The sequence below is a fragment of the Panthera uncia genome, chromosome E1 (genome assembly GCF_023721935.1).
Source record: "Panthera uncia isolate 11264 chromosome E1, Puncia_PCG_1.0, whole genome shotgun sequence".
NCBI lineage: Eukaryota > Metazoa > Chordata > Mammalia > Carnivora > Felidae > Panthera > Panthera uncia.
Genome location: NC_064814.1, coordinates 16,450,568 through 16,476,436, shown reverse-complemented (window position 1 = coordinate 16,476,436; position 25,869 = coordinate 16,450,568). Strand labels below are relative to the sequence as shown.

At 40.9% G+C, this 25,869-nt stretch overlaps 1 protein-coding gene across 6 annotated transcripts in view; it reads right to left on the bottom strand.

Annotated features, from left to right (window-relative positions):
• Positions 1-25,869, bottom strand: part of TANC2 (tetratricopeptide repeat, ankyrin repeat and coiled-coil containing 2) — a 362,078-nt gene that overhangs the window by 27,133 nt on the left and 309,076 nt on the right. For all 6 annotated transcript variants that reach the window (XM_049636313.1, XM_049636314.1, XM_049636315.1 and 3 more), the window contains 4 exons: positions 9,029-9,151; positions 8,178-8,414; positions 3,362-3,547; positions 1,000-1,093 (listed from right to left, as the gene is read on the bottom strand). In XM_049636313.1, the coding sequence (XP_049492270.1) occupies positions 1,000-1,093; positions 3,362-3,547; positions 8,178-8,414; positions 9,029-9,151 (640 nt within the window). The remainder of the gene's footprint in view (positions 1-999; positions 1,094-3,361; positions 3,548-8,177; positions 8,415-9,028; positions 9,152-25,869) is intronic.

Below are 25,869 nucleotides of genomic sequence, written 5' to 3'. Positions count from 1 at the left end.
TCCTGAGCTCTGGACCATTCTACATGATGTTAAAGAAGCCATGAAACCTACCTATGATTTTTGCCATCAATGGAAATAAGACAATTTGATAGATAGCTCATTGTAAATTTTAAATGAATTCAAGTGCCTTCTTTATTTTTAGTAACATTCTGACTCTAACCAAAACACATACCCTTCTTGTTTAATAAAATATTCCCCCTAAATTGGCCATCTCAATATTGGTCTACCTCTGGCAAATATGATACGTATCTGCGGTGACTCTACAGCTTTCATTGCCCTGGTCTCATAAAAACACATAAGAGGTTACTAATGTTTCTCCAGATGTTCCAGTTTAGACTTGGGGGAAAGACAATAATCATTTCCTGCAAAGGCCACAAAGAAGAAACTTCTGTTTATGTGGTAAGTACCAAGCAATATAGAAATCTCTTGGCTACAGATCAGAAGGGACTGCCATGGGCTGTGCCTGAGAGGGTGGTCCCTTCATTTCGCATCCAGAGAGCAACTGTACTTGTAATGTAGCAGTGTAACCATGTCAGATACCACTCCGCCTGATAACACTTGGTTAAGCCGGAGGTATGGATACAAATTGAATCTCCCGGTTTACAACTGCAGGTGGAGCCATTTTGATGGGAGAAACATTTACACGTAACTACTGCAAGGATCACATAAAAGAGAGGCCACAACTATTTTCTGCTCCGGTTTGGCACACTGGAAGGAAATTTTTAGTCTTTTAAAAATATTTGGCAACAAGAACACGGTAAAGTTTTGGTTGAAAGAAGACTCCGGTGCTAATGATATAGAGAATCCAAAGGGAAAGAGGAAGAAGGCCATTGCTTGGCTTTTCACTTTGGCTGAATCAATCTCCAGTACAAAAGCCATCGAGATGGAGTCTCCATCTGGATTTTTCTCCAGAAGAAAAATCAGGGTGTGAGATGCAGAGTGTCCCCACACAAATACAGCACATTTATGAGAAAAGACAGTAATGTCCATGAGAAGTACCTGTCTCTCCCCAGAGACTGTCAAAGCTGTTGATCTGCGCTCGCTCTACTTCTTCTTCATCTTTTTCTGGAAGATCCAGCAGGTAGGAGACAATCTGAAACAAGAAGTTGTGTCAGCTCACACTTCAGGTGGGAAACTCTGCTACCAGCTCTAGCCTGTGAGGTTTGAAAGATACCTGGATGACCCAAGGGTGACAAGATCTCTTGCACACGAAAGAAATCAGAACTGACTATCCCAGCCAAGAAACCCAAAGCTTCCATGATGAGCATCTGTTTTATCGGGTACGGTTTTTTTTTTTCAAAAAAAAATTGTTAATGTTTATTTATTTTTGAGAGAGAGACAGACAGAGCATGAGAGGGAAAGGGACAGAGAGAGAGAGAGAGAGAGAGAGAGAGAGAGAGAGAGGGAGACAGAGAATCCAAAGCAGGCTCTATGCTCTGAGTTGTCAGCACAGAGCCCAATGTGGGGCTCGAACTCATGAGTTGTGAATCATGACCTGAGCCGAAGTCAGACGCCCAACTGACTGAGCCACCCAGGTGCCCCTATCGGGTACGGTTTCTATGTTTCTCTTCAACACCACTCATTTACACAGCATGTGGCTTTTAAAACATTTTTTATTCCTCGTATTTAAGTTGAAGAAGCAAGCCCTCATTCTCTCAATAAAAATACCAATAAGTAAAGAGAAAATACTAATCAATCAATAAAAACCAGAAAGCAAATATGGAGAAGATCTAGGGCTGTATTTCATCAGAGTATAGCAGTGATGATTTTTTCCTCTCAGAAATACCAAGACAGCTGTGGGGACAGCAAAGGGAGAATGACTACTGACATGAAAGCAAAAGTGACAGCTGTTTCCAGGGATCTGTCTGTAGAGAGAGCTCACAAACCCACTGATATTAAATATTCCAGTTTTACTTAATATCCCTTCGGTGGCACATCAGGTCAGTGGGCAGGGTAGCTGTGTCACTGCAGCAGCCCGTGCCCCGTGAGCCAACAGTTACTGGCCCGTGACAGCCGAGCATTGCATTGCCAGTTCTGTAAGCCGGTTGCTGAACGAAGGTGTTTGTTTAAAGTTAGGTAACAACCAACTACATTATATTAAAAACAAAGGTTAAAAATACAAAATTTCATGACTTCTTAATTATTTAACTACATTGTGCATTGTCTGTACTCCTGATCGTGTCTGTCTGGTGGAGACAGCACACAGTGGTGGTGCTGTGTCTCTGTGCATCTCTTCACAACCCTGTGCTCAGGGCTGTCACATGGGTCACTCTACATCAGCTGCGGTGGGAGAATTTACACCTTGGAAACTGGCAGACATTTCACATCAAGAGTTGATTTACTGCTAAAGCTCCAAGAGGTTCCAGTTTAATTAATATAATTGGTATGAGGGTAAGTAGTAGTTTAACATAGATCACATATCAGATTTAATGACAATAAAATTGGGAAAAGAGAAAATTGGAGTGTAGCTCCATTTGTAAATGATTGCTGAGATGCAACCACAGGTTGACTTAAGATATGAATTTCACAAAAATCGAGCATTTCATTAGAATTATTGTATATTTCATTATTTGTAGACTGTGTGCTATGTGTTCTTCATAGCCGTAAAATTTACACTAATTTTAAGTACGTACGTACATACACACACACACACACACACACACACACACACACACACTTCTGCTCCACTACACTACCCTCTTGGATCTTGGAGCTAGATGTTAAACATTTTCTGGCAAGTATCAATTGCATATATTTGCCACTATATTATTATTATCAGTAATAAATAAATTAGCAAAAATACAGTTTGTACAGTGTTTAACAGTTTTCAAAAGCACCTTTCGTACCAGCTTTGTAAAAAAAAGTATTTATTAGACCCATTTTCCTGATGGGAAACTAAAGTTCTAAGAGATTAGGTAAATTACCCAAGGTCCAGAGAGAATGAGTAGCAAACTGGTACTCAAACCTGGTCCTTTTGAGATTTCAAATGTTGTGCTCTTCCCTTTCCAAACCGCCTCCCCATGTGAATGCAGGTCAGTAAATAATCCTGAGGAGCCCAGTGTCACTGTCTGTTATATCAGAGTGGCAAGATGGGGAGGAATTAGACTAGCCGATTTCCAAAGTACTTTCCAACTCTCAAGTGCTATATTCATAATTCTACATATGCTGGTATTTGAAAATTCAAGTGCTTCATGGAGTTCAATTTCCTATTCCTCAAAGCAGTGACCAAAAAGCTAATTCATACTAATTAGGCTGGTAATTTTGTAATAATGCAACCCTTTTTAGCCTGTTTCCTCAGTCCTTCAATACACGGCTTGGAAAAAATCCCCCAAGTCCTCAACCTTATCACCTGTTTTCTTACCTCGGTGTAGCCCATGCTGGCTGCAGCGATGAGGGCCTGCTGGATGGCGTGGCTCTTCTTAAATACTCCTTGCTGCTGGCCGGCCATCGTCCAGTCACACTGAATCAAAAACTTGACAACCTCCAGATGACCTCGGAGTGCAGCATGGACCAAAGCGCACTGCCCATTCTTGTCCAAATGATCCACCTCGAGGGGAAGGACAGAGAAATGTGTGTGAACAAAGACTTGTGGCCGCACTTCTGATACAGTCACACTGGCCCACTGCACACGACTACACTACCAAGAGTCATCCCTTCCCATATCCTGAACCATTCTCTAGAGAAAATCTAGAAAGTTCTCGCCTACTCAGGCTAGATCATTGCTGAGCTGTAACTCTGGTAGATATCCCTCAGGGGAGAACTTCTTTTCATAAGGCCAGACTTTTGTTTTCACAGAAAAAGGGACCAAACAAACAAACAAACAAAAACCCAACCAAAACTCCCAGCTCCAGCTTTGTTTTCCTGAGATACATTCTCCTTTGTCCTCAAATGGTTCTTTTCAGACCAAGATTTGAAAGACTGTAGTTCTGCTGGCACAAAAAACTGTCTTTGAAATCATGAAAGGGAAGAAAAACATTCTGAAGCTCACATTTTTTGGTCTTCCAAAGAAGCAAAATACCTCATATCATGAATCATACTTTTGACCACCAAGCTTTGGCGGAGGCCACTTCTTCCTTCCAACGGGAGGGTGGAATCTCAAGGATCTGGCCAAAATGGCTAGCGGTACTTGGAGTTTGAGGCTAGACCATGTTCCAATAGCAGCTTTGCTAGCTGCAGTGGTGGTTACAAGTGTAGGTTGAAAGAAGAGCCTGGTTAAGATCAGTCTACCATAAGGTAGCTACAAGTTTCAACAGAACAGTAGCCTCGTCTGGCGGGCAGGCTTCCAGGGGTAGTTAGAGCACCTGAAACGTAAGTTCTCTACCTGGTTCTCCCCAGTTTTAGTTCCACCCGGCAATCTATTCAACAAATGTTTATTGAATGCCTACCATGTGCAAAGTACCACACAGGATGAAAAGGTAAGACAGTAAATATAGATTCTGTTCTCAAAGACTTTCAACCAAGGTAGGGCAGGTGCGACCAATATAAACAAAAGCCTATCCAACAAGGAATAATAAATGTCATATGGAAAGTAAAAGTGCAATAAAACTGGAGAGAATTCCCAACTAGAATCAGGAACAGATTCTGAAGGAAAGGTGCTATAGTCTGAATGTTTTTGTCCTCTTGAATTGTATGTTGGATTTCTCACCCCTAGTGTAATGATATTAAATGGAGAAGTGATCAGTGTCCTAATAGAAAGGTCGCAGAGAGCTTGCTTTCCCTGTTCCACTATGGGAGGACATAGTGAGAAGGCGCTGTCTATAAACCAGGAAGCTCTCACCAGATGCCGGATCTGCTGAGACTTAGTTTCGGAACTGTGAGAAATAAATGTTGTCTATTAGCCACTCAGTCTACGGTATTTTGTCATAGCAGCCCCAACAGACTAAGAAAAGGACCATCTCAACTGGCTGAGATAGTTAATGACTAACTCTAGTTGTTGTAAGGTAAGGCACATGAAGGGGAAGTTTCAACTACAAAGTTGAGAGGGTCTTTTGGGACCAGGGTACGGATACTTCTGAATGCCAGGCTAAGTTGTCTGAATTTTAATCAGTAGGTAATGGAGAGTCATTGAGAATTTTCATGCGCATACTGTATTTTCAAAAACTAAGAGGATGAATAAAACGTGTTTTGGCTCATTGGAGAAATGATTAATTCCTGGGCTGGGGCATTACTAGTAAACAATGAGTATGGAACATCTTGTGGTGCCATAAAGCACAGAAACACTCATAAAATAATTTAGTGGAAGTTGAAAGGATACAGGAACCAACTTGAGGGAGGTCCCAAAGGCCAAATCTTGGGCAATTTGAGAAAGAAAATAAATAATAATGGTAATGGGTTACATAGGTCATAACATAACATAAATAAAGGAACCCATAGTGCTATAAATAAATGATCCAATACATACACGGGGGAGAAGGGACAACTCTTCTTTACATTAAAATTCTAATTAATAAATGTTGAAGGAATGAGGGAAACAGAAACTCGCCATTAGGCAAAAACACCATAGCAATCATTATTGCAGCAAGAATCTCTGACAGGTGGGACCCTAAAATCAGTGAGCAAAAGCATAAGAAACAAGCTATCTGCCTAGTCTCAAAGCATATCCCTAAAAGATACTTCTTAATTACAAAGGGAAACACAGTGGCTTCAGAACTCAGAAATCTGGAAGGCACAGTCCTGCCCAAGGGAGAGAGGTTAGCATCCCTGGAACAGGGGATCTGACGATGAGGAAAGATCTATCTAAAAGATCTCTCATTGGGGTGCTTGGGTGGCTCAGTCGGTTGAGTGTCTGACCTCAGCTCAGGTCATGATCTCGTAGTTTGTGAGTTCGAGCCCTGTGTTGGGCTCTGTGCTGACAGCTCAGAGCCTGGAGCTTGTTTCAGATTCTATGTCTCCCTCTCTCTGCCCCTTCCCCACTCATGCTCTGTCTGTCTCTCAAAAATGATTAAACGTTAAAAAAAATTTTTTTTAAAGATCTCTCATCTAATGCTGAGAAAAGATCAACCTACAGATGAAGAACATTCTAAAAATAATAATATTCTACAAATAACTACAAATTCTTCAGTATTTTGGTGCTGATGCCATGGGAGAGAGTTTGAGGGTGGAGAAGACCAAAGGAGAGAATCTCAGTGAACAGTGTCATTAGGAGAAGGAAGAGAGAAGAGCAACCAGACAGGCAGGAAGGGAACCAGGCCTGTGCTACAAATTCTGGGAAACGTGTCAATACTGCCAACACTATGGAGAGGTTTAAAGGGGTGAGGAATGAGAAAAGTTACTTTACTTGGTGATTGGCAGTTGTTAACAACTTTTGAGAGTAGCTTCGGTTGAATGTCAAGAGGTTAGGTGTTTTGTTCGTTGGTTGGTTTTTAAAGATTTTATTTTTAAGTAATCTCTACACCCAACGTGGGGTTCAAACTCACGACCCCAAAACCAAGAGTCACATGCTCCACTGACAGAACAAGCCAGGCATCTCCTCCGCCATTTTTTTTTTAAGGAATATTTTTTATTAGGCCCTGAAAGAGATTTAAAGAGACTTTCTCTCTTTTTAAAAAGGCTTTATCACTTCTAATCCTCACGGTGACCCTATTAATCCTTTTGATGGATGCATATAGTGAGACAGAGGTTAAATGACTCATCCAAGTGCTCACGGAAAGTAAGTGTAAATGTAGGCTTTGACCATGTGACGTTTGATTCCAAAGTTTTTTATTTTAATGACTTAACTCCTCTTTCTTTCATGGAGGCCAGACTACAAGTGGTGAAGGGGCAGTGAGGAAGCAGGTAGAGACGGCTCATAGGACAGGATTGGTGGGTGTGGAAGGGAAGAGATGGAGTGGTGCTTCCAGTCAGCAGGAGGGTGGGAAGTTGCTGTCTGGGTTACAGGACACATTCATAGGTTTGTTGAGGATTCGGAAAGAGAATGAAACGAAATGTGAGAGAAGAGCAACACAGCGATAGAAAACACAGGTGGAGCCAAGTGCTCTGGAAAGGAAGGGAAGCACTTCCTCCTTTGAGGCAGCGGTGAAGCGAGCGTAGGTAAGGATTAATAGTCTTGAGATGAAGGCACATTGAGATGAACTCAATCTCGGTAATGTAGGAGGGCAGGAGAGGTTGGGCAGGATCTTGGGAAGAATGCAAATGATTTCCGTATCTGCTCTGGGGAAAACGAGAGAGGGCTTAGAATGAGAACTGGGCCGTAGGGAAGATCCAACTGAGATCAGAATATGAGTTTGCAGCAGTAGTAACAAGGTCCAGTTGTTCTGTTTTTAGAGATGTTCATTCAAATGAGCAGGATTATAGGTGGACATTATAGGTCTGTGTCACAGTAAATATCTAAGGCTCTGGGATTTAACTGAGAGTCTCGAGTCCCAGTTCCCGAAAGTCTCAGGAGTCCCCCCCTTCTTCCCTGGTAAGAACACTGGACACCTCAGAATGAGGTCATACATATTACTTATATTTCACCGCAAAACCACTAAAATCGTCAGTTTGTTTTCAAGACAAACAAAATGCCACAAGGCTACAATTTTCCTTAGAGGCTGACATTTTTGAGACCAGCATTTTTCTTTTCACCAAAATTTTGAAAGAGAGTTTTCTTTCTTTCTTTTTTTTTTTTTTATCAGCAGCTCTTGAAATACCACGAAGCAAACACTTTTTCAGAAAGGTCTTCTGAGAATTAAAATACACCAGCAGAGAGACACTTCTGAGGGCATCTGAATCATGTTCTCCCCATACCACTACGGCGCTGGTCCTCAAGGCTAGGGTCAGGGAGTCTGGCCCCTGTTCTCACCTCCGTGGCTAGTTTTCCTTCTCTACATATGAAAGGCTCAGAGTCTGTGGGCACAGTTCAGTTAGGCCCTCCCAGCGCAGGGTCTTTGCTCCTGCACTTCTCCTTCCCTCCTCACCCTGTGCCCAGTAGAAAACTCCTTGGCAGTTAGGTGGGGACTTTTTGTGGCTGCTGATAAACGCAGTTTCCTAAGTACCTCCCAGGGGTTTCAAAACTGTGTCCAGGTGTGGAATGGGCAGTGGCAAGTGGACACACACCGGGCTCCCTGTGATTTGCTCCCTAATGTATTTGATGTGCTCTGCCTAGACTCGTGAGGTAACACAGGAGACAAGGAAGACTCTACAGCAGGGAGGGAGGAAAAGGGAGGAAAGGAAGAGGAGCAGAGTGGGGCAGCCATTACCTTGGCGCGTTTCTTGCACAGCAGCACAACGATGCTCAGGTAGCCTGCTGCCGCGGCATAGCCCAGAGGAGTCAGGCCGCTTTCCGAAGACGCATCCACGTTGGCCCCAAACTCCAACAGCAGGGCCACCATTTCTGTGTAACCAAGATGAGACTGCACACACAGAATTGGAGCATTATTTAAAACCTCTGTCCGGTAATTAATGTTGGCACCTCCCAAGATCAGGAGTCGGCTGACCTGGAAAGAAGTAAGCAGAAATTACACACAGGCCAAGATCAGTTGCAATCTTTCAGCCACCTTTAATCAAGTCCCCTGGGACCCCACAACAGCACCCAGCAGCATCTAGTAGCTGCCCTATTTTATAGTCTTCACTTGCTCCTTTCTCAATACTTTGTTTTTAGAAAGGGTGGTAAAATGTCTCCTTTACATGAGCTGCTCAGTCATGAGCGCAAATGTCACCCACACAGTAGTTGTGTTCACACAGTCTCTGCTAAGTGAACAACAGTTCAGAAAAGCTCCTACTGACACAAAGCCTACCTGAGATCAATTTACTGCCTAGAAGCAGGAGCACCTGATCCTATAAATCAGAGCCAGCTCAGAGAAGGTAGTAGTTTAAGAGGTCTGGTCTTCAATTCACAGAAAAAAATGCAACAATTTAAAATACATCCGATTATTACTGCTTCTCCGCCTTTTGGCTAAGACCAAGTGTAAAATACATTAGATTATCAATAAAAGACTGACTGGTAGGAGACAGTCTAAGGCAAGTCAAAGATCAATTAAACAGCCACTTAAATGTCCTAATTTTACTTTTGCACAGCTAATTCTTTAATCTGTCATTTACATGCATTTACCTTTATGTTTGGAGTGTAGAGATTTCGTAAAGATGCCAATGCCATGGAAAGGCCTTCTGTGCTGTAGGAGATCCAGAGACCTTGGAGGATAGAGGAGGACACGCCAACTTTTTTACTCAAACCCTGAAAAAGAAATCAAGTCAATTATTAGCCCAGCTGAAGAGGACCGTCGGTAGTGAGTTAGTGGCCTCTAGGTTTGTTGTACTAATAAATGAGAGTAGAGTCTTGCCTTAACAATGTCCATGGCCAGCAAAACCAATCTACTCATGGGGATAAAGACTAGTCCTGTGGCAACAAGCTAACTTAAATGGTCTCTATCTTAGCAGTCTCTGGCAACAAATCTACTTATTACCCCTCTTTTCTGCTATGCTGGATGTAATTCTTTCCCCACATCTTTTCTGACAAAGATAATGCAGTGTGGTCACTGATTTCCATCTTATTTTCTTCCTGGGCATTTGGGAAAAGATGTTTCCCAGCTTCCTTTACGGTTAGGTGGGCCATTTGACTGAATTCTGCCCGGTGAAGTATGGGCAGAAATAGTATGTTGCATCTAGGCTTGGCCCCAATCCCCCCCCCCCCCCCCACTTTCTATTGCTTCTCTTGACTGCGGGCTGGAAGATCCAGCGGAGGAGTCTGAGGCCCTAGACTATTTCAGAACTACTACATGGAGGGAGCCTGCCTAATAATCTTCCCTGAACTGCAATGTGAGAGAGAAAAAACCGTTCTCAAATCACTGAGATCCTACAGGTTTGTTACAGCAGCTAGCACCCCTCACCTTGACTAACACACCCTAAAGTGATCACATCTGTTCATCCCTACAAAAACAACATAGGTTTGATTGCCATTAGCAATAAATTTTCTCTAGTATGACTGAATAGGTCCCACGCATGTACTAATGTTTGCCCCCTTCACCTGGCTTCTCCAAAAGGAAGTCAGAATAATTTTGAAAATTTCTGGATAGTCATATATTCTCTGGCAATCATTTTACTCTTCTGCCTATATCTGGGTGAAGTGAGTTAAAGCGGGAAATCCTGAGGAAAGGAAGATACTAACAATGAAGTCTGGCACCTAATAAGTGGATCTGGGGAGGTATTCTCTTAAAAAACTTAAGCTACTTTTGCCTGCTTTGTTCCTTGAAATGCAGGTTGTTTTTGCCTAGAATACCTGCATATGTCCAAAACAGCAATTCATGGCCAATCTTATTTTATTTATACTCCTGCCCCTATTCCCCAGTCCCTGTGACTGAATTATTTTGAAGCAAATTCCAAACATCTTTTAAGTTACTATATAACTATTTAAGTAAATGCCTCAAAAAAGATAAGGGCTCTATTTAAATTTTTATTTGAGAGAGAAAGTGAGAGAATGCTAGAGAGTGCAAGTGGGAAAGAGGCATAGAGGGAGGGAAGGAGGGAGGCAGGGAGGGAGGCAGGGAGAGAGAGAGAGAGAGAGAGAGAGAGAGAGAGAGAGAGAGACAGAGAGAGAGAGACAGAGAGAGAGAGACAGAGAGAGAGAATATCTCAAGCAGGTTCCATGCTCAGCACAGAGCCCGATGCAGGGCTTGATCCCACAACCCTGGGGATCATGACCTGAACTGAAATCAAGAGGGATGCTTAACCGACTGAACTACCCAGGTGCCCTGATAAAGGCTCTTTTTAAAACAAAGCTCAACATCATTATCATACCTAAAATTAACATGGACCCTATAATATCAAATATCCAGTGTTCAGATTTCCCTGACTGTCTCAAACAAAGAAATAATTTACTTTGGTCTGAATTGTGATCCATAAAAGGTCCATATGCTATAAGTGATTTTAAAACACTTTAAAAATATAAATAAAAAATTAGATATTCTTCTATTAATTTTATTTATTTATTTAATGAAATTTATTGTCAAATTGGTTTCACCCAACACCCAGTGCTCATCCCAACAGGTGCCCTCCTCAATGTCCATCACCCACTTTCCCTTCCCCCCACCCCCCATCAACCCTCAGTTTGTTCTCAGTATTTTAAGAGTCTCTTATGGTTTGCTTCCTTCCCTCTCTGTAACTTCCCCTGCCCCTCCCCTTCCCCCTGGTCTTCTGTTTTCTTAGAATCTACATATGAGTGAAAACATACGGTATCTGTCTTTCTCTGCCTGACTTATTTCACTTAGCATAACACTCTCCAGTTCCATCCATGTTGCTACAAATGGCCAGATTTCATTCTTTCTCATTGCCAAGTAGTATTCCATTGTATACATAAACCACATCTGTATCCATTCATCAGTTGATGGACATTTAGGCTCTTTCCATAATTTGGCTATTGTTGAAAGTGCTGCTATAAACATTGGTGTACAAGTGCCCCTATGCATCAGCACTCCTGTATCCCTTGGGTAAATTCCTAGCAGTGCTATTGCTGGGTCATAGGGTAGATCTATTTTCAATTTTTTGAGGAACCTCCACACTGTTTTCCAGAGTGGCTGCACCAGTTTGCATTCCCACCAACAGTGCAAGAGGTTTCCCATTTCTCCACATCCTTGCCAGCATCTATAGTCTCCTGATTTGTTCATTTTAGCCCCCTCTGACTGGCGTGAGGTGATATCTCAGTGTGGTTTTGATTTGTATTTCCCTGATGAGGAGTGATATTGAGCCTCTTTTCATGTGCCTGTTGGCCATCTAGATGTCTTCTTTAGAAAAGTGTCTATTCATGTCTTCTGCCCATTTCTTCGAAACTGGATTATTTGTTTTTCGGGTGTGGAGTTTGGTGAGTTCTTTATAGATTTTGGATACTAGCCCTTTATCCGATATGTCATTTGCAAATATCTTTTCCCATTCCATTGGTTGCCTTTTAGTTTTGTTGATTGTTTCCTTTGCAGTGCAGAAGCTTTTTATCTTGATGAGGTCCCAATAGTTCATTTTTGCTTTTAATTCCCTTGCCTTTGGAGATGTCTCACGTAAGAAATTGCTGCAGCTGAGGTCAGAGAGGTTTTTTCCTGCTTTCTCCTCTAGGGTTTTTATGGTTTCTTGTCTCACATACAAGTCTTTCATCCATTTTGAGTTTATCTTTGTGAATGGTGTAAGAAAGTGGTCTAGCTTCATTCTTCTGCATGTTTCTGTCCAGTTCTCCCAGCACCACTGGTTAAAGAGACTGTCTTTTTTCCACTGAATTTTCTTTCCTGCTTTGTCAAAGATTAGTTGGCCATACATTTGTGGGTCCAATTCTGGAGTCACTATTCTATTCCATTGGTCTATGTGTCTGTTTTTGTGCCGATACCATGCTGTCTTGGTGATTACAGCTTTGTAGTAGAGGCTAAAGTCTGGGATTATGATGCCTCCCACTTTGGTCTTCTTCAATATTACTTTGGCTATTCAGGGCCTTTTGTGGTCCCATACAAATTTTAGGATTGCTTGTTCTAGCTTTGAGAAGAATGCTGGTGCAATTTTGATTGGGATTGCACTGAATGTGTAGATTGCTTTGGGTAGTATTGACATTTTAACAATATTTATTCTCCCAATCCATGAGCACAGAATGTTTTTCCATTTCTTTGTATCTTCTTCAATTTACTTCATAAGCTTTCTATAGTTTTCAGCCTACAGATCTTTTACATCTTTGGTTAGGTTTATTCCTAGGTATTTTATGATTCTTGGTGCAATTGTGAATGGGATCAGTTTCTTTATTTGTCTTTCTGTTGCTTCACTATTAGTGTATAAGAATGCAACTGATTTCTGTACATTAATTTTGTATCCTGCGACTTTGCTGAATTCATGCATCAGTTCTAGCAGACTTTTGGTGGAGTCTATTGGGTTTTCCATGTATAGTATCATGTCATCTGCAAAAAGTGAAAAGCTTGACTTTATCTTTGCCAATTTTGATGCCTTTGATTTCCTTTTGTTGTCTGATTCCTGATGCTAGAACTTCCAACACTATGTTAAACAACAGCAGTGAGAGTGGACATCCCTGTCGTGTTCCTGATCTCAGGGGGAAAGCTCTCAGTTCTTCCCCATTGAGGATGATATTAGCTGTGGGCTTTTCATAAATGGCTTTTATGATGTTTAAGTATGTTCCTTCTATCCCAACTTTCTTGAGGGTTTTTATTAGGAAAGGATGCTGAATTTTGTCAAATGCTTTTTCTGCATTGGTTGACAGGATCATATGGTTCTTATCTTTTCTTTTATTAATGTGATGTATCACATTAATTGATTTGTGAATACTGAACCACCCCTGCAGCCCAGGAGTGAATCCCACTTGATCATGGTGAATAATTCTTTTTATATGTTGTTGATTTCGATTTGCTAGTATTTTGTTGAGAATTTTTGCATCCATATTCATCAGGGATATTGGCCAGTAGTTCTCTTTTTTTGCTGGGTCTCTGTCTGGTTTAGGAATCAAAGTAATGCTGGCTTCATAGAATGAGTCTGGAAGTTTTCCTTCCCTTTCTATTTTTTGGAACAGCTCGAGAAGAATAGGTACTATCTCTGCTTTAAATGTCTGGTAGAATTCCCCAGGTAAGCCATCTGGTCCTGGACTCTTATTTGTTGGGAGATTTTTGATGACTGATTCAATTTCTTCATTGGTTATGGGTCTGTTCAAATTTTCTATTTCTTCCTGTTTGATTTTTGGAAGTGTGTGGGTGCTTAGGAATTTGTCCATTTCTTCCAGGTTGTCCAGTTTGTTGGCAGGTAATTTTTCATAGTATTCCCTGATAATTGCTTGCTTTTCTGAGGGATTGGTTGTAATAATTCCATTTTCATTCATGATTTTATCTATTTGGGTCCTCTCCCTTTTCTTTTTGAGAAGCCTGGCTAGAGGTTTATCAATTTTGTTTATTTTTTCAAAAAACCAACTCTTGGTTTCATTGATCTACTCTACTGTTTTTTTTTTTTTTTTTTTTTTTTTTTTAGATTCTATATTGTTTATTTCTGCTCTGATCTTTATTATTTCTCTTCTTTTGCTGGGCTTGGGGTGTCTTTGCTGTTCTGCTTTTACTTCCTTTAGGTGTACTGTTAGATTTTGTATTTGGGATTTTTCTTGTTTCTTGAGATAGGCCTGGGTTGCAATGTATTTTCCTCTCAGGACTGCCTTCGCTGCATCCCAAAGGGTTTGGATTGTTGTGTTTTCATTTTCATTTGTTTCCATATATTTTTTAATTTCTTCTCTAATTGCCTGGTTGACTCATTCATTCTTTAGTAGGATGTTCTTTAACCCCCATGCTTTTGGAGGTTTTCCAGACTTTTTCCTGTGGTTGATTTCAAGTTTCATAGTATTGTGGTCTGAAAGTGTGCATGGTATGATCTCAATTCTTGTACACTTATTAAGGGCTGTTTTGTGACCCAGTATGTGATCTATCTTGGAGAATGTTCCATGTGCACTTGAGAAGAAAGTATATTCTGTTGCTTTGGGATGCAGAGTTCTAAATATATCTGTCAAGTCCATCTGATCCAATATATCATTCAGGGCCTTTGTTTCTTTATTTATTCTTTGTCTATATGTTCTATCCATTGTTGTAAGTGGAGTATTAAAGTCTCCTGCAATTACCACATTCTTACCAATAAGTTTGCTTATGTTTGTGATTAATTGTTTTATATATTTGGGGGCTTCCGAATTTGGTGCATAGACATTTATAATTGTTAGCTCTTCCTGATGGATAGATCCTGTAATTATTATATAATGCCCTTCTTCATCTCTTGTTACAACCTTTAATTTAAAGTCTAGTTTGTCTGATATAAGTATGGCTACTCCAGCTTTCTTTTGACTTCCAGTACCAAATGATAGATAGTTCTCCATCCCCTCACTTTCAATCTGAAGGTGTCCTCAGGTCTAAAATGAGTCTCTTGTAGACAGAAAATAGATGGGTCTTTTTTTTTTTTTTATCCATTCTGATACCCTATGTCTTTTGGTTGGAGCATTTAGTCCATTTACATTCAGTGTTATTACTGAAAGAAACAGGTTTAGAGTCATTGTGGTATCTGTAGGTTTCATGCTTGTAGTGGTGTCTCTGGTACTTTGTGGTCCTTGCAACATTTCACTCACAGAGTCTCCCCTTAGGGTCTCTTGTAGGGCTGGTTTAGTGGTGATGAATTCCTTCAGTTTTTGTTTGTTTGGGAAAACCTTCATCTCTCTTCCTATTCTGAATGACGGGCTTGCTGGGTAAAGGATTCTTGGCTGCATATATTTTTCTGTTCATCACATTGAAGGTTTCCTGCCATTCCTTTCTGTCTTGCCAAGTTTCAGTAGATAGGTCTGCGACTACCCTTATGTGTCTACCTTTGTATGTTAAGGCCCATTTATCCCTAGCTGCTTTCAGAATTCTCTCTTTATCCTTGTATCTTGCCAGTTTCACTATGATATGTCGTGCAGAAGATTGATTCAAGTTATGTTCTCTGTGTCTCTTGGATTTCAATGCCTGTTTCCTTCCCCAGATCAGGGAAGTTCTCAGCTATGATTCGTTCAAATACACCTTCAGCCCCTTTCTCTCTTCTTCTTCTGGAATTCCTAGGATATGGATATTGTTCCATTTGATTGCATCACTTAGTTCTCTAATTCTCCCCTTGTACTCCTGGATTTTTTTCTCTTTTTCTCAGCTTCCTCTTTTTCCATAATTTTATCTTCTAATTCACCTATACTCTCTTCTGCCTCTTCAATCCGCGCTGTAGCCACCTCCATTTTATTTTGCACCTCATTTGTGCATTTTTTAATTCATCATGACCATTTTTTACTCCCTTGATCTCTGTAGCAATAGATTCTCTGCTGTCCTCTATGCTTTTTTCAAGCCCAGTGATTGATTTTATGATTATTATTCTAAATTCTTGTTCCGGTATATTGCTTAAATTGGTTTTGGTCCATTTGTTAGCTGTAGCTACTTCCTGGAATTTCTTTTGAGGAGAATTCTTCTGTTTTGTCATTTTGGCTAGTTTTCTGTCCCTTACGTGTTTTAAAAGCTTGTTGTATGCTCTGCACCTGTGAGCACTGCTATATTAAAGGAGGGTCATACACTGTCCAGGGCCTTGCCCTTCAGGATGTGTTTTTTTTGGGGATTGTTACTTGCTCTCTGTTGTTGTGACTTTATTTTATGACCCTACTTGCAGTAATATTTTGGACCCTCCACCAGATGTGCTTTGATTTGTTCTTTGGAGTAGCCCTATAAAGGAAAACAGATAGACAAACAGGAGACAAAAACACGCAAGCACACAAACAAATAACACAAACAAATAAACAAAAACAAAAACCTAAAGGCTAAAAACAAAAAGCCCAAAAGCTTTTTGTAAAGAAGACTGTAAGTAAAGAAGAGGATAGAGGCAGTGCTGATAGAAGAGCACATACAAAGAGAGAAATGAGAGGAGCGGGGGGAGGGGGGGGCGAAAAAATAAACATTGATTAGGCAGAGAGACTAAAAGGCTTAAACCAGAGAGAGAGAGAAAGGAAAATAAAGAAGGAGGTGGGGAAAATGAAACGAAGATAAAGTTACCCAGACAGAGAAACTATATGGCTTAGTTATATCAGAGAGAGAGAAAGGAGGTATAAAACATGTATCAAGACAATGGATTAAATATGTCTGTTTAGACAGACTAATAACCAGAGTAACCAGCCTAGGGGAAGGAAGAGATAAGGAGGAGAAATGGGGAGAGGGGGAGAATATATCTATATATCCAGAATTGACCTAGGGTTAATCCAGGCAACGCTGCATCGCTTGTCAGGAGGAGCTGTCCGCAGGGTCTGTGCCCCTTGGGTGGATACGCAGTTACCCAGTGCAAGGGGGCGTGGTTTGGCATATTGTGAACCCACCTCCACTATGGGAGTGATCACGCCCTGGGAGTGATCCCTGAGGCCCCGCCTTGGTGGTGGTGGTGGTGGTGGTGGTGGGGCGGTAATGATGATCCCCCAGTCTCTTTTCCACGGAGCCGGACCGGTGGACTCAGTTTCAGTCAGCTTCACTGTGCCATGGGCGCAGATGGGGCGGTCCTTCTCACTCCACCAACTCCCCTGACCCTGCGCTTGGCTAGGATTCAAAGTCCCGCTCCGTGCGCTGTGGCACTGTGGGCCTCCCAGTGCGGTGATATGTAGTCCTGGCTGGCTTTGTCTGTGCCACAGCACTTCAGGGAGGAACGCCTTCCCCCACTGTGGACTGAGCCGCCGCCCTCACCCTCACCGCGAGCCACTGGGGTGGCGGACGCAGGCAGCCTTTGTCTTTTCCCACAGCACTCTAGGGAAATGGCGGCCTTATCCTCCCGCAGACTGCGCCCTTGGCCCAGCCACCGTGCCTGGGGGTGGCGGACGCAGGCAGGTTCTGTACTAGCGCGCAGCCCTCCAGGGAGGGAGCCACTTTTCTCCAGCTGCGGACCGAGACCCCGACCTATACCCGCACCCAGGCCTGGCTCCCCTCTTCTCCCCAGGTGCTCGAACAGGGAGCTGGCCCCAGTCCGAAGAAAGCCCCGCAGTTAGAGATGGGATGCCTCTCAGTCTCAGTCCCAGGTCTTTCTCCTGTCCAAATAGGGTCCTGCACTTCTCTAGCCGCTCTTTCTCTTCCCTTTGTCTCTCTGCAGAAGAGGGTCTCTCCCCTTCGTTCCCACGCGGCTTTTTAATCTCCCCCAGTTCACAGTTACCCACCTATCTTTTTTCCCAGCTTTTCTATTTTCTTCACAGTAGATTCAGTCTCTTTTCCTCCCAGGCTCTGGTGTTCAAAGTCCTTTCGCTTCTACACTTCTTTGTTTGAGAGGCAGGGGAAGTATGGATTCCCTAAGACCTGATTGTAGATGGCAGAGGCATGTGTCTGTTTTTGTGTTTAGGTGTCTAGCCCTGCCAAAGGGGATGTCCCAGGCTGAGACTCTGGGTTCACCTGCATGGGTCTGCACGGGTCTCCTTCTATTAATTTTTTAAACAAAATATTGTGGACATATTCCACACATGTACTCACACTTTTGCCTCATTCTCTTAAAAAAATTTTTTTTTTCATGTTTATTCTTTTTTGAGAGAGAGAGAGAGACAGAGTGTGAGTGGGGGAGGGGTAGAGAGAGAGGAAGACACAGAATCCGAAGCAGGCTCCAGGCCCTGAGCTGTCAGTACAGAGCCCAACGCAGGGCTTGAACCCACGAACTGTGAGATCATGACTTGAGTCGAAGTCGGATGCTCAATGAACTGAGCCACCCAGATGTCCCTGCCTCATTCTATTTTAAGAGAGACATAGTAGTCCATTATATGGATGTATCATAAACATAATTTACTTAAGTCACGCCCCTAGACATGGATATTTAGGTATTCTGTTTCTTTCCTTACTATTAGAGCTATGTTTCAAAGGTCATCTCTGTACATAGATCTTTATACACTTGTGCAAGTATATCTGTAGGATATATCTCTCGAAGTGGATGCTTTTGTATTTTGTGCCATTGTAACAGGGCTTTGTCGATGTGGCTGGACTGTGTCTAAACACCCAATGTGAAATTGGCAATTTGACAAAACGAGGAAGGATGATGCTAACTACATCTACTCTTTTTGTCTACCCTATCCTAATGATAAATAATGGACAAGAGGGTGAGTCAGAAAGGCTGGGTGAAATCCTGGCATAGAAGATCTTTGGGTTCCCAAAAGCATACTCCCACGCTGGAAGGCTGAAACAGAATCCAGTTTTAAACCTTTATACCACACAGGGATTATTCCCACTTTTATCCTCCTCCACTATTTGAAAATGGCTGCTAAATTTCTACATTATCCACATCCTCTCTGGCCTTGAGGAGTTGAACTCCGTTGTGAATCTCTCCGCCAGTATCCACTTGGCACAGCAAGTGGGGTGCTCTGAAAAGAGTAGGAAGGACTGACACATTTTCCGATTGCTCATTATTACTTTAGGGCTTCTTTCATTTGTGCTACCAGCAGGGACATCAATTGCAATCTCTCTTATTTGGCTAACCAGTTCATATGCAAACAAATAAACTGAGGCAAACACATTGTTAAGTAGTTATGATTATTTTCACATATGAGATTCACTATTTGGAAATTTCATATGAGAAACATATTTCTGGTTCTTTTTGGAATAACTCCAAGTGCTACTCATTCAGTGTTGGAGTCCAGGCAAGTTAGGGTCTAGAGCTCACCTCCAATGTAGATCCTGGAAAACCAGGAAATTTAGCTCTGATTCCCTCTCTGGGCCTCAGTCTCCTGTGAACCTCACCAAGATCTTTTGAAGAACAGCACACTATATTAACCAATTATACAGAAATATCATTAGAAATTAATATGTGTATCCCTCTTAGGATCCCTTGTAGGGCTGGTTTAGTGATGATGGATAAAGAAACTGTGGTTTATATACACAATGGAGTACTACGTGGCAATGAGAAAGAAATGAGAAATGAAATATGGCCCTTTGTAGCAACGTGGATGGAACTGGAGAGTGTTATGCTAAGTGAAATAAGCCATAAAGAGAAAGACAGATACCGTATGTTTTCACTCTTTTGTGGATCCTGAGAAACTTAACAGAAGACCATGGGGGAGGGAAAGGGGAGAAAAAAAAAAGGTTAGAGAGGGAGGGAGCCAAAATGTAAGAGACTCTTAAAAACTGAGAACAAACTGAGGGTTGATGGGGAGTGGGAGGGAGGGGAGGGGGGTGATGGGTACTGAGGAGGGCACCTGTTGGAATGAGCACTGGGTGTTGTATGGAAACCAGTTTGACAATAAATTTAATATTTAAAAAAAAAGAAATTAATATTTGTAGTCCAAGAGAGGAAACAATGGAAGACAAGCTCTATATATTATGATTGAAGGAAAAAAAGGAAGGGAATCCAACATTTATTCAGTATCTACTATGTGTCAGGTTCTGTGCTAGGGCTTTTTTATATATTATCTCTTTTAATCTAATCTCCATGACAGTCCTATGAAGTAGAATTTACTACTATTTTTATATAGGAGGAAACAACCCAGAGCGGGCTAAGTAATTTGCCCAAAGTCATACAACTATTAAAAAGTGGAGCTGGAATTAGAAGCCAAGTCCTTTTAACTCTAAAGTTCATGTTCCTTCCATTATACTATGTTAAACCTGGGCCAGGACTTCAGTTCTGAATTTTTAGCTGGCAGAGTAGCGACTAGAATAAGCAAAGTGGCTGATTGCTGGCTTTTTCCATTACCTTTAATTCCGAACCATTCTCTACCCTTGAGCCTCTTCTCCCAAAGTTGTCCTTTTTTTTTTTTTTTTTTTTCTTAATGTTTGTTTATTTTTGAGAGAGATAGCATGAGCTGGGGAGGGCAGAGAGACAGGGGGACAGAGGATCCGAAGTAGGCTCTGTGTTGTCAGTGGACAGCCCAACACGGGGCTAGAACCCAAGAATTGTGAGATCATGACCTGAGCCGAAATCAAGAGTCAGACGCTCAAACGACTGAGCCATGCAGGCGCCCCCCAAATTGTCCTTTTTTATCCTACACAATCTGATCTATTCCTGTGGTCTTACTCTTATGTCTTCAACTAAGCATTATTTCTTTACCAAATTTAAAGCAAAACTTATTTAAAGCAAAACTATGGCAATGACCTGTAACAACGTTCTCTCAAACATGGATTTAAATGAGATTCCTTAGATATGTTCACTGAATCCATAGAATATTATGAAGATTATTTTACAGAAGATTATTGCTGGACTAGTGTTTATTCAAGTCACACGGCAATTCTACTCTTGCACAAGGTCTCTGGCATCAGAGGGAGTTTGGAAAATACTGTATTTAGTATCTCAGAAAGATACAGCAACTCACTCCTCTGCTCAGGGCCTGTAACTTTGGGTTTAGTTTTCTTGAATGTAAATTGCTTCTTTTTTCTTTGTGATATGCAGGACAGTTTCATTAAAAAGGCACCAAAGGAATTTTAAATGAGAAAGCCTAAGACGTTTAGAGAAAAGCTGGATGTTCCCAGAATGCCAAGTTAAATTTTTTTGCTCAAGGGGTCTTGGGTATATTTCTACTTCTGGTAATGGTAGATGCAAACTTATTCCTGCTAAGGACAACTAGGAAAGGCTGTACAAAATTCAAAAATTATCCTCATTAAAGAAATGGGAAGAATAATGTATTGGAGAAGAATTACTAGACCAAGTAAGGATAGGAAGGAGCCCAGGAGAGCAGTTGAGAGCTACTTTTCTCCTCGATGTGTCTGCCAGTTCTGCAGAGTTAGTTAGGAGTACTTTTGATAGCTTTGGGATTTTTAGGGCAGGGCAGTGAAATTCTTCTGTATGACCCAGAAATGGTGAATACATAGTAGGCATTTGGCAAAATCCACAGAAGCATATAATACAGTTAAATCCTAATATAAACTATAGACTTCAGTTAATAATAATGCATCAATATAGGTTCATCGATTATAACAGTGTACCCACACCACTGTAACATGTTAATAATACGGAAAACTGGTGGGGGAGTGAGTGTATGGAAATTCTCTGTATCTTCTGTAAACCTAAAATTGCTCTAAGAAACAAGGTTTATTTAAAAAAAAAAAAAAAGCCTGGGTTCTATCCGAGAACAATGAATGATAATCTCTGGGAGCAAGGCTCAGATGTATATGTGTGTGTGTGTATGTGTGTGTGTGTGTGTGTGTGTGTGTGTGTGTGTGTGTTTAAAGTTCCCCAGGAGAATCTAATGGACAGCCAAAGTTGAAAGTCTATCTATACAGACCTATAGATAAATCTTGAATATACATAGTAAGTGACAAAAAGTTACAGAAATACATGAAGAGTATGATTCTGTTTATGTCAAGTTAAAAAGAAATGAAATAATGCTGTATATTGCTTCCGAATACATATCTATGTTGGAAAAGTACAAAATATGGATAAGAAGAACACATGTGAACTTTAGGGTACAAATGATATTTGAAAAGGGAGAGAAATGGGGTAAAGGAGACTCCTACATTTTCATTTCTCAAAAATAAAGAAAAAGATTTGAAGCAAACACGGAAAAATCTTAACACTTAATATGATAGATAGTACTTGATTATTTAGTTTTCTGTGCTTTCTGATATGTTTGAATTATAGTAAAAATTTTATAAGGGGAGAACAGGGATATCTCCTCCTTGGAGACAAGAGAAAGGGAGGTAAGAACTGATGATACTACAGATTGATTTTTTGGCGAGAGGAGAATAGTTAAGGGCACTCACACTCAATGGCTAGGATTTCTTCAGTGACTCGTAAGTCAGGCTGTCTGGGGAGTTAGTTGACTTGATTAAGGGTCAGATGAGAAGGAAATGGGTAGGGGAACTGAGTAAGAATAGACGTTGGTAAATGCACTTCAATGAAATGGTCCAGTAAATGGGCCACAAGATAGCACCAGGGGTCCCAGTGAGGTTGAAGTAAATACACAGGAAATAAGCTTGAAATACAGGATTTGGAGTATTAGCATTGCTTGTGCCATGGACTTGCTCTACTGATTTCTTCTCCTTGGTGGGTTGACTCTTTGCTTCTATGAGGTACAGGAGGAAAGAGTTTCGGTTTAGTTAAATTCAACTTGATAAAGGTGACAGGCAGGATCCCATTATCAGGTAGGATGTAGCCAAAAATAACCTATAGTTAAATTATGAACTCATGGATTCTTAAAGAGAACTTTAGGTTCAAGTAACTAGAAAAGTGTTTCTTTAGTATCTGTAACTATTGCTCAGGCAACAAGAGATCTCTCTATGCCAGAGATGGAAGGTAATGTAGTCCTTTCCTCAAATCTTTGTTAGGGTCTAAATTTGTACCACTGCTTAGCAGCTGCTCAGTAGTTTTGAATACTTCAAGAAAACAGGGAAAGCATAAAGAAATTACAGCAATCTCATTTTAGGGATCTTAGTTATGGCTCAATTATCTTAAGATCGTGGCAAAAACTAACGTAGGGGCTCATGCAATGAGGTTCCTTAAGGAGAATTATTTACAAATATATCATCAGTGATCCACTTGTAGATACTGAAGCATCTCAAATAAATAAATCATTATTGTTCTTATCTGACCATCCATGTGGCCATGTCTGGTTATAATAAAAGGATCCTGGGAAACAAACAGGATGGTGCCTTTCATTGTGGAGAAGGGGTGGGCAAACTATGGCCTGGAGCTAAATCCAGCCTTTTACCAGTTTTTATAAATCGTGTTTTACTGGAATATGACCATATCTATTTATACATGCATTGTCTCTGGCTGTTTTTGAATTACAAATGGCAGAGTTAAGTGGTTTCAACAGAGATCATATGCACTGCAAAGCCGTATTTGCTGATCACTGCTACAAAGGATGCTAGGTAACCTCTGAAGCAAAAAGGTAATATTACCATCTGGAATTTATGCAATTATTAAGTCTTACTATCAGGAAAAGAGATTATTACTAATAATTTTGATCATACAACCTTAGATATATGTCTGGTACTTTGCATTTTATAATGTACCTTTTTTTTTTTTAATATATCTTATTATCTATGATCCTTAAAACAATCCTGAGAGTTAGATGTTGTTTCACGGATGAGGAAATTGAGATGGCTCAAGTTAAGTGGTAGAGTCTGTACTTGAATCCATGCCTTTTGACTGATGTCAAAGGATCTTTCTTCTACCCACCAGATGCCGACTTACAGCACTTGTCCCCCCCCAGCCAACAAATCTGTTCTGGTAAGAAATGTTACAGAACTGATCAATTAAAAAAACATTTTAGAGGGCAGCATTTAGGGAGCTAATCACTAGAGCACTCTGAAATCCTTCCAGTGACTAGACTCAATCCAACAAAACACCCTGCATTATAAACTAGATTGAAATATCTCTGGCCATAATTCGTAAACAGCCTGGTTTCTTTTCATAGATTAAACAAAAAAGAATCTAAATGGCAATTAGAGGATTATAAAAGAATTGTAAGTGCTCAACATCAGTGGTCATTAGGGAAACACAAATTAAAACTACAGTGAGATAACACTTCACTAAAATGGCTACAATAAAGAAGACAGACAGTACCTAACAAGTACTGGCAAGGGCTTGAAAAAATTGGAATCCTCATACATTGTTGGTGGGAATGTAAAACGGTGCAGCCACTTTGGAAAACCGACTGGCAATTCCTCAAAACATTAAACAAAGAGTTACTGTATGTCCTAGCAATTCCATTCCTAGGTATATATTGAAGAGAAGTGAAGACACGTTCACGTAAAAACGTGGACACTAATACTGCAAATGTACTAAATGTCATTGAGTTATTACTTTAAAATGGTTAATTTTATTTAAGAAAAATCAAAAAAGGGGAAAATCTGTAAGCTGATGTTCATAGCAACATTATTCACAACAGCCAAAAAGTAGACACAACTCAAGTGTCCAACTGGTGAATGGATGAATACAATGTGGTATATCTACAAAACAGAGTATTTGGCAATCAAAAGGAATCATGTGCCGATACATGCTACAACATGGATGAACCTTGAAAACACGCTAAATGAAAGTAGCCTGACACAGAACACCACATACTGTATGATTCCATTTATATAAAATGTCCAGAAAAGTCAAATCTATAGAGAGAAAGTAGACTGATGGCTGCCCGGAAGTATGGGGAGTACCTTCAAGTGGGCATGAGGTTTATTTTTAGGGTGATGGAAACGTACTACTGGTGGTGGCAGCCACACAACTCTGTAAACACGCTAAAAGTCACTCATTTGTACACTTAAATCGGTTACTTTTACAGTATATGAATTATACCTCAATAAAGCTGTTAAAAACAAAAAGAATGAAAAGGGCTTCCTTGCCAGCCAAATATCGAGAATTACAGACCTACAACCTCATATTTTTAAGGTAGTTAATGACATTATATGTAATTTTTCATGAACAAAGATAAAACAAAGGGAATTTAAAATATATTGGAAAGAAATATAAATCGGACTATATGTCACTGCTGACCGGAAGTTACAACCATAGAGTCTGTATTTGACTTTTCATGACCCTCAACTGTCAGGGACTGAAAAATCTAGGCATCTGGGAGAAGCTAAAGTGTATCAACAGGGAGCTGGGGCGCCTGGGTGGCTTAGTCGGTTGAGCGTCCGACTTCAGCTCAGGTCATGATCTCGCGGTCTGTGGGTTTGAGCCCCGCGTCGGGCTCTGTGCTGACAGCTCAGAGCCTGGAGCCTGCTTCAGATTCTGTGTCTCCCTCTTTCTCTGACCCTCCCCTGTTCATGCTCTCTCTCTGTCTCAAAAATAAATAAATGTTAAAAAAAAAACAAAACAAAACAGGGAGCACTGTGCATTTAAAGGACCCTGAAAAGTGCACCATCAGGAAAGCCATAGTGCGAGTCTACATTCTTCAGCCCACGGTCATGTCATCACCATATGGTGCACACCCGAGTATTTATGGCCTGAATCACACATGGAGCCAGTCTTATCTCAGGCAACCATGTTGTCTGCAGCAACGTAAGATAAAACTGTGTCAATGATAGGAGTGCAGGGTTTAAATGTAGGTTTCCATGTATTGGATATAATCATACTAGGTCAAAGACACTTCGTACCATTTATCTGTTAATGTGGTGTTTATTTTATACAGAAAAGACAGGAATCAACTTCTCTGCATCTGATCTGAAGCAGATGGTGACGCTAAATGCTAAAGTGTTTAAAGGGGGTAATGCTGAATACTTAATGTTACTTTCCTATCTAACTGAAGGATAATGATCTCAGAGTTTGCAAAAGGAGCAGACCCTTTCTGGTCCACTTGAAGTTGGAATGAGACACCTTGCTTGTTATTTTAGTCTCACTCTGCTCCCGCTAAGTAAGGTCACTGGGTACAGTCATTTCTGGTACAGTGATTTGTTAGATACGACAATTATGATTCAAATAAAGGGCTTGTCACTGTGGGTTTCACTTCTATATGTCTGATGAGCAGGCTTCTCTGGCTGTGCGCTTATATACTGGGAAGAATTTGCT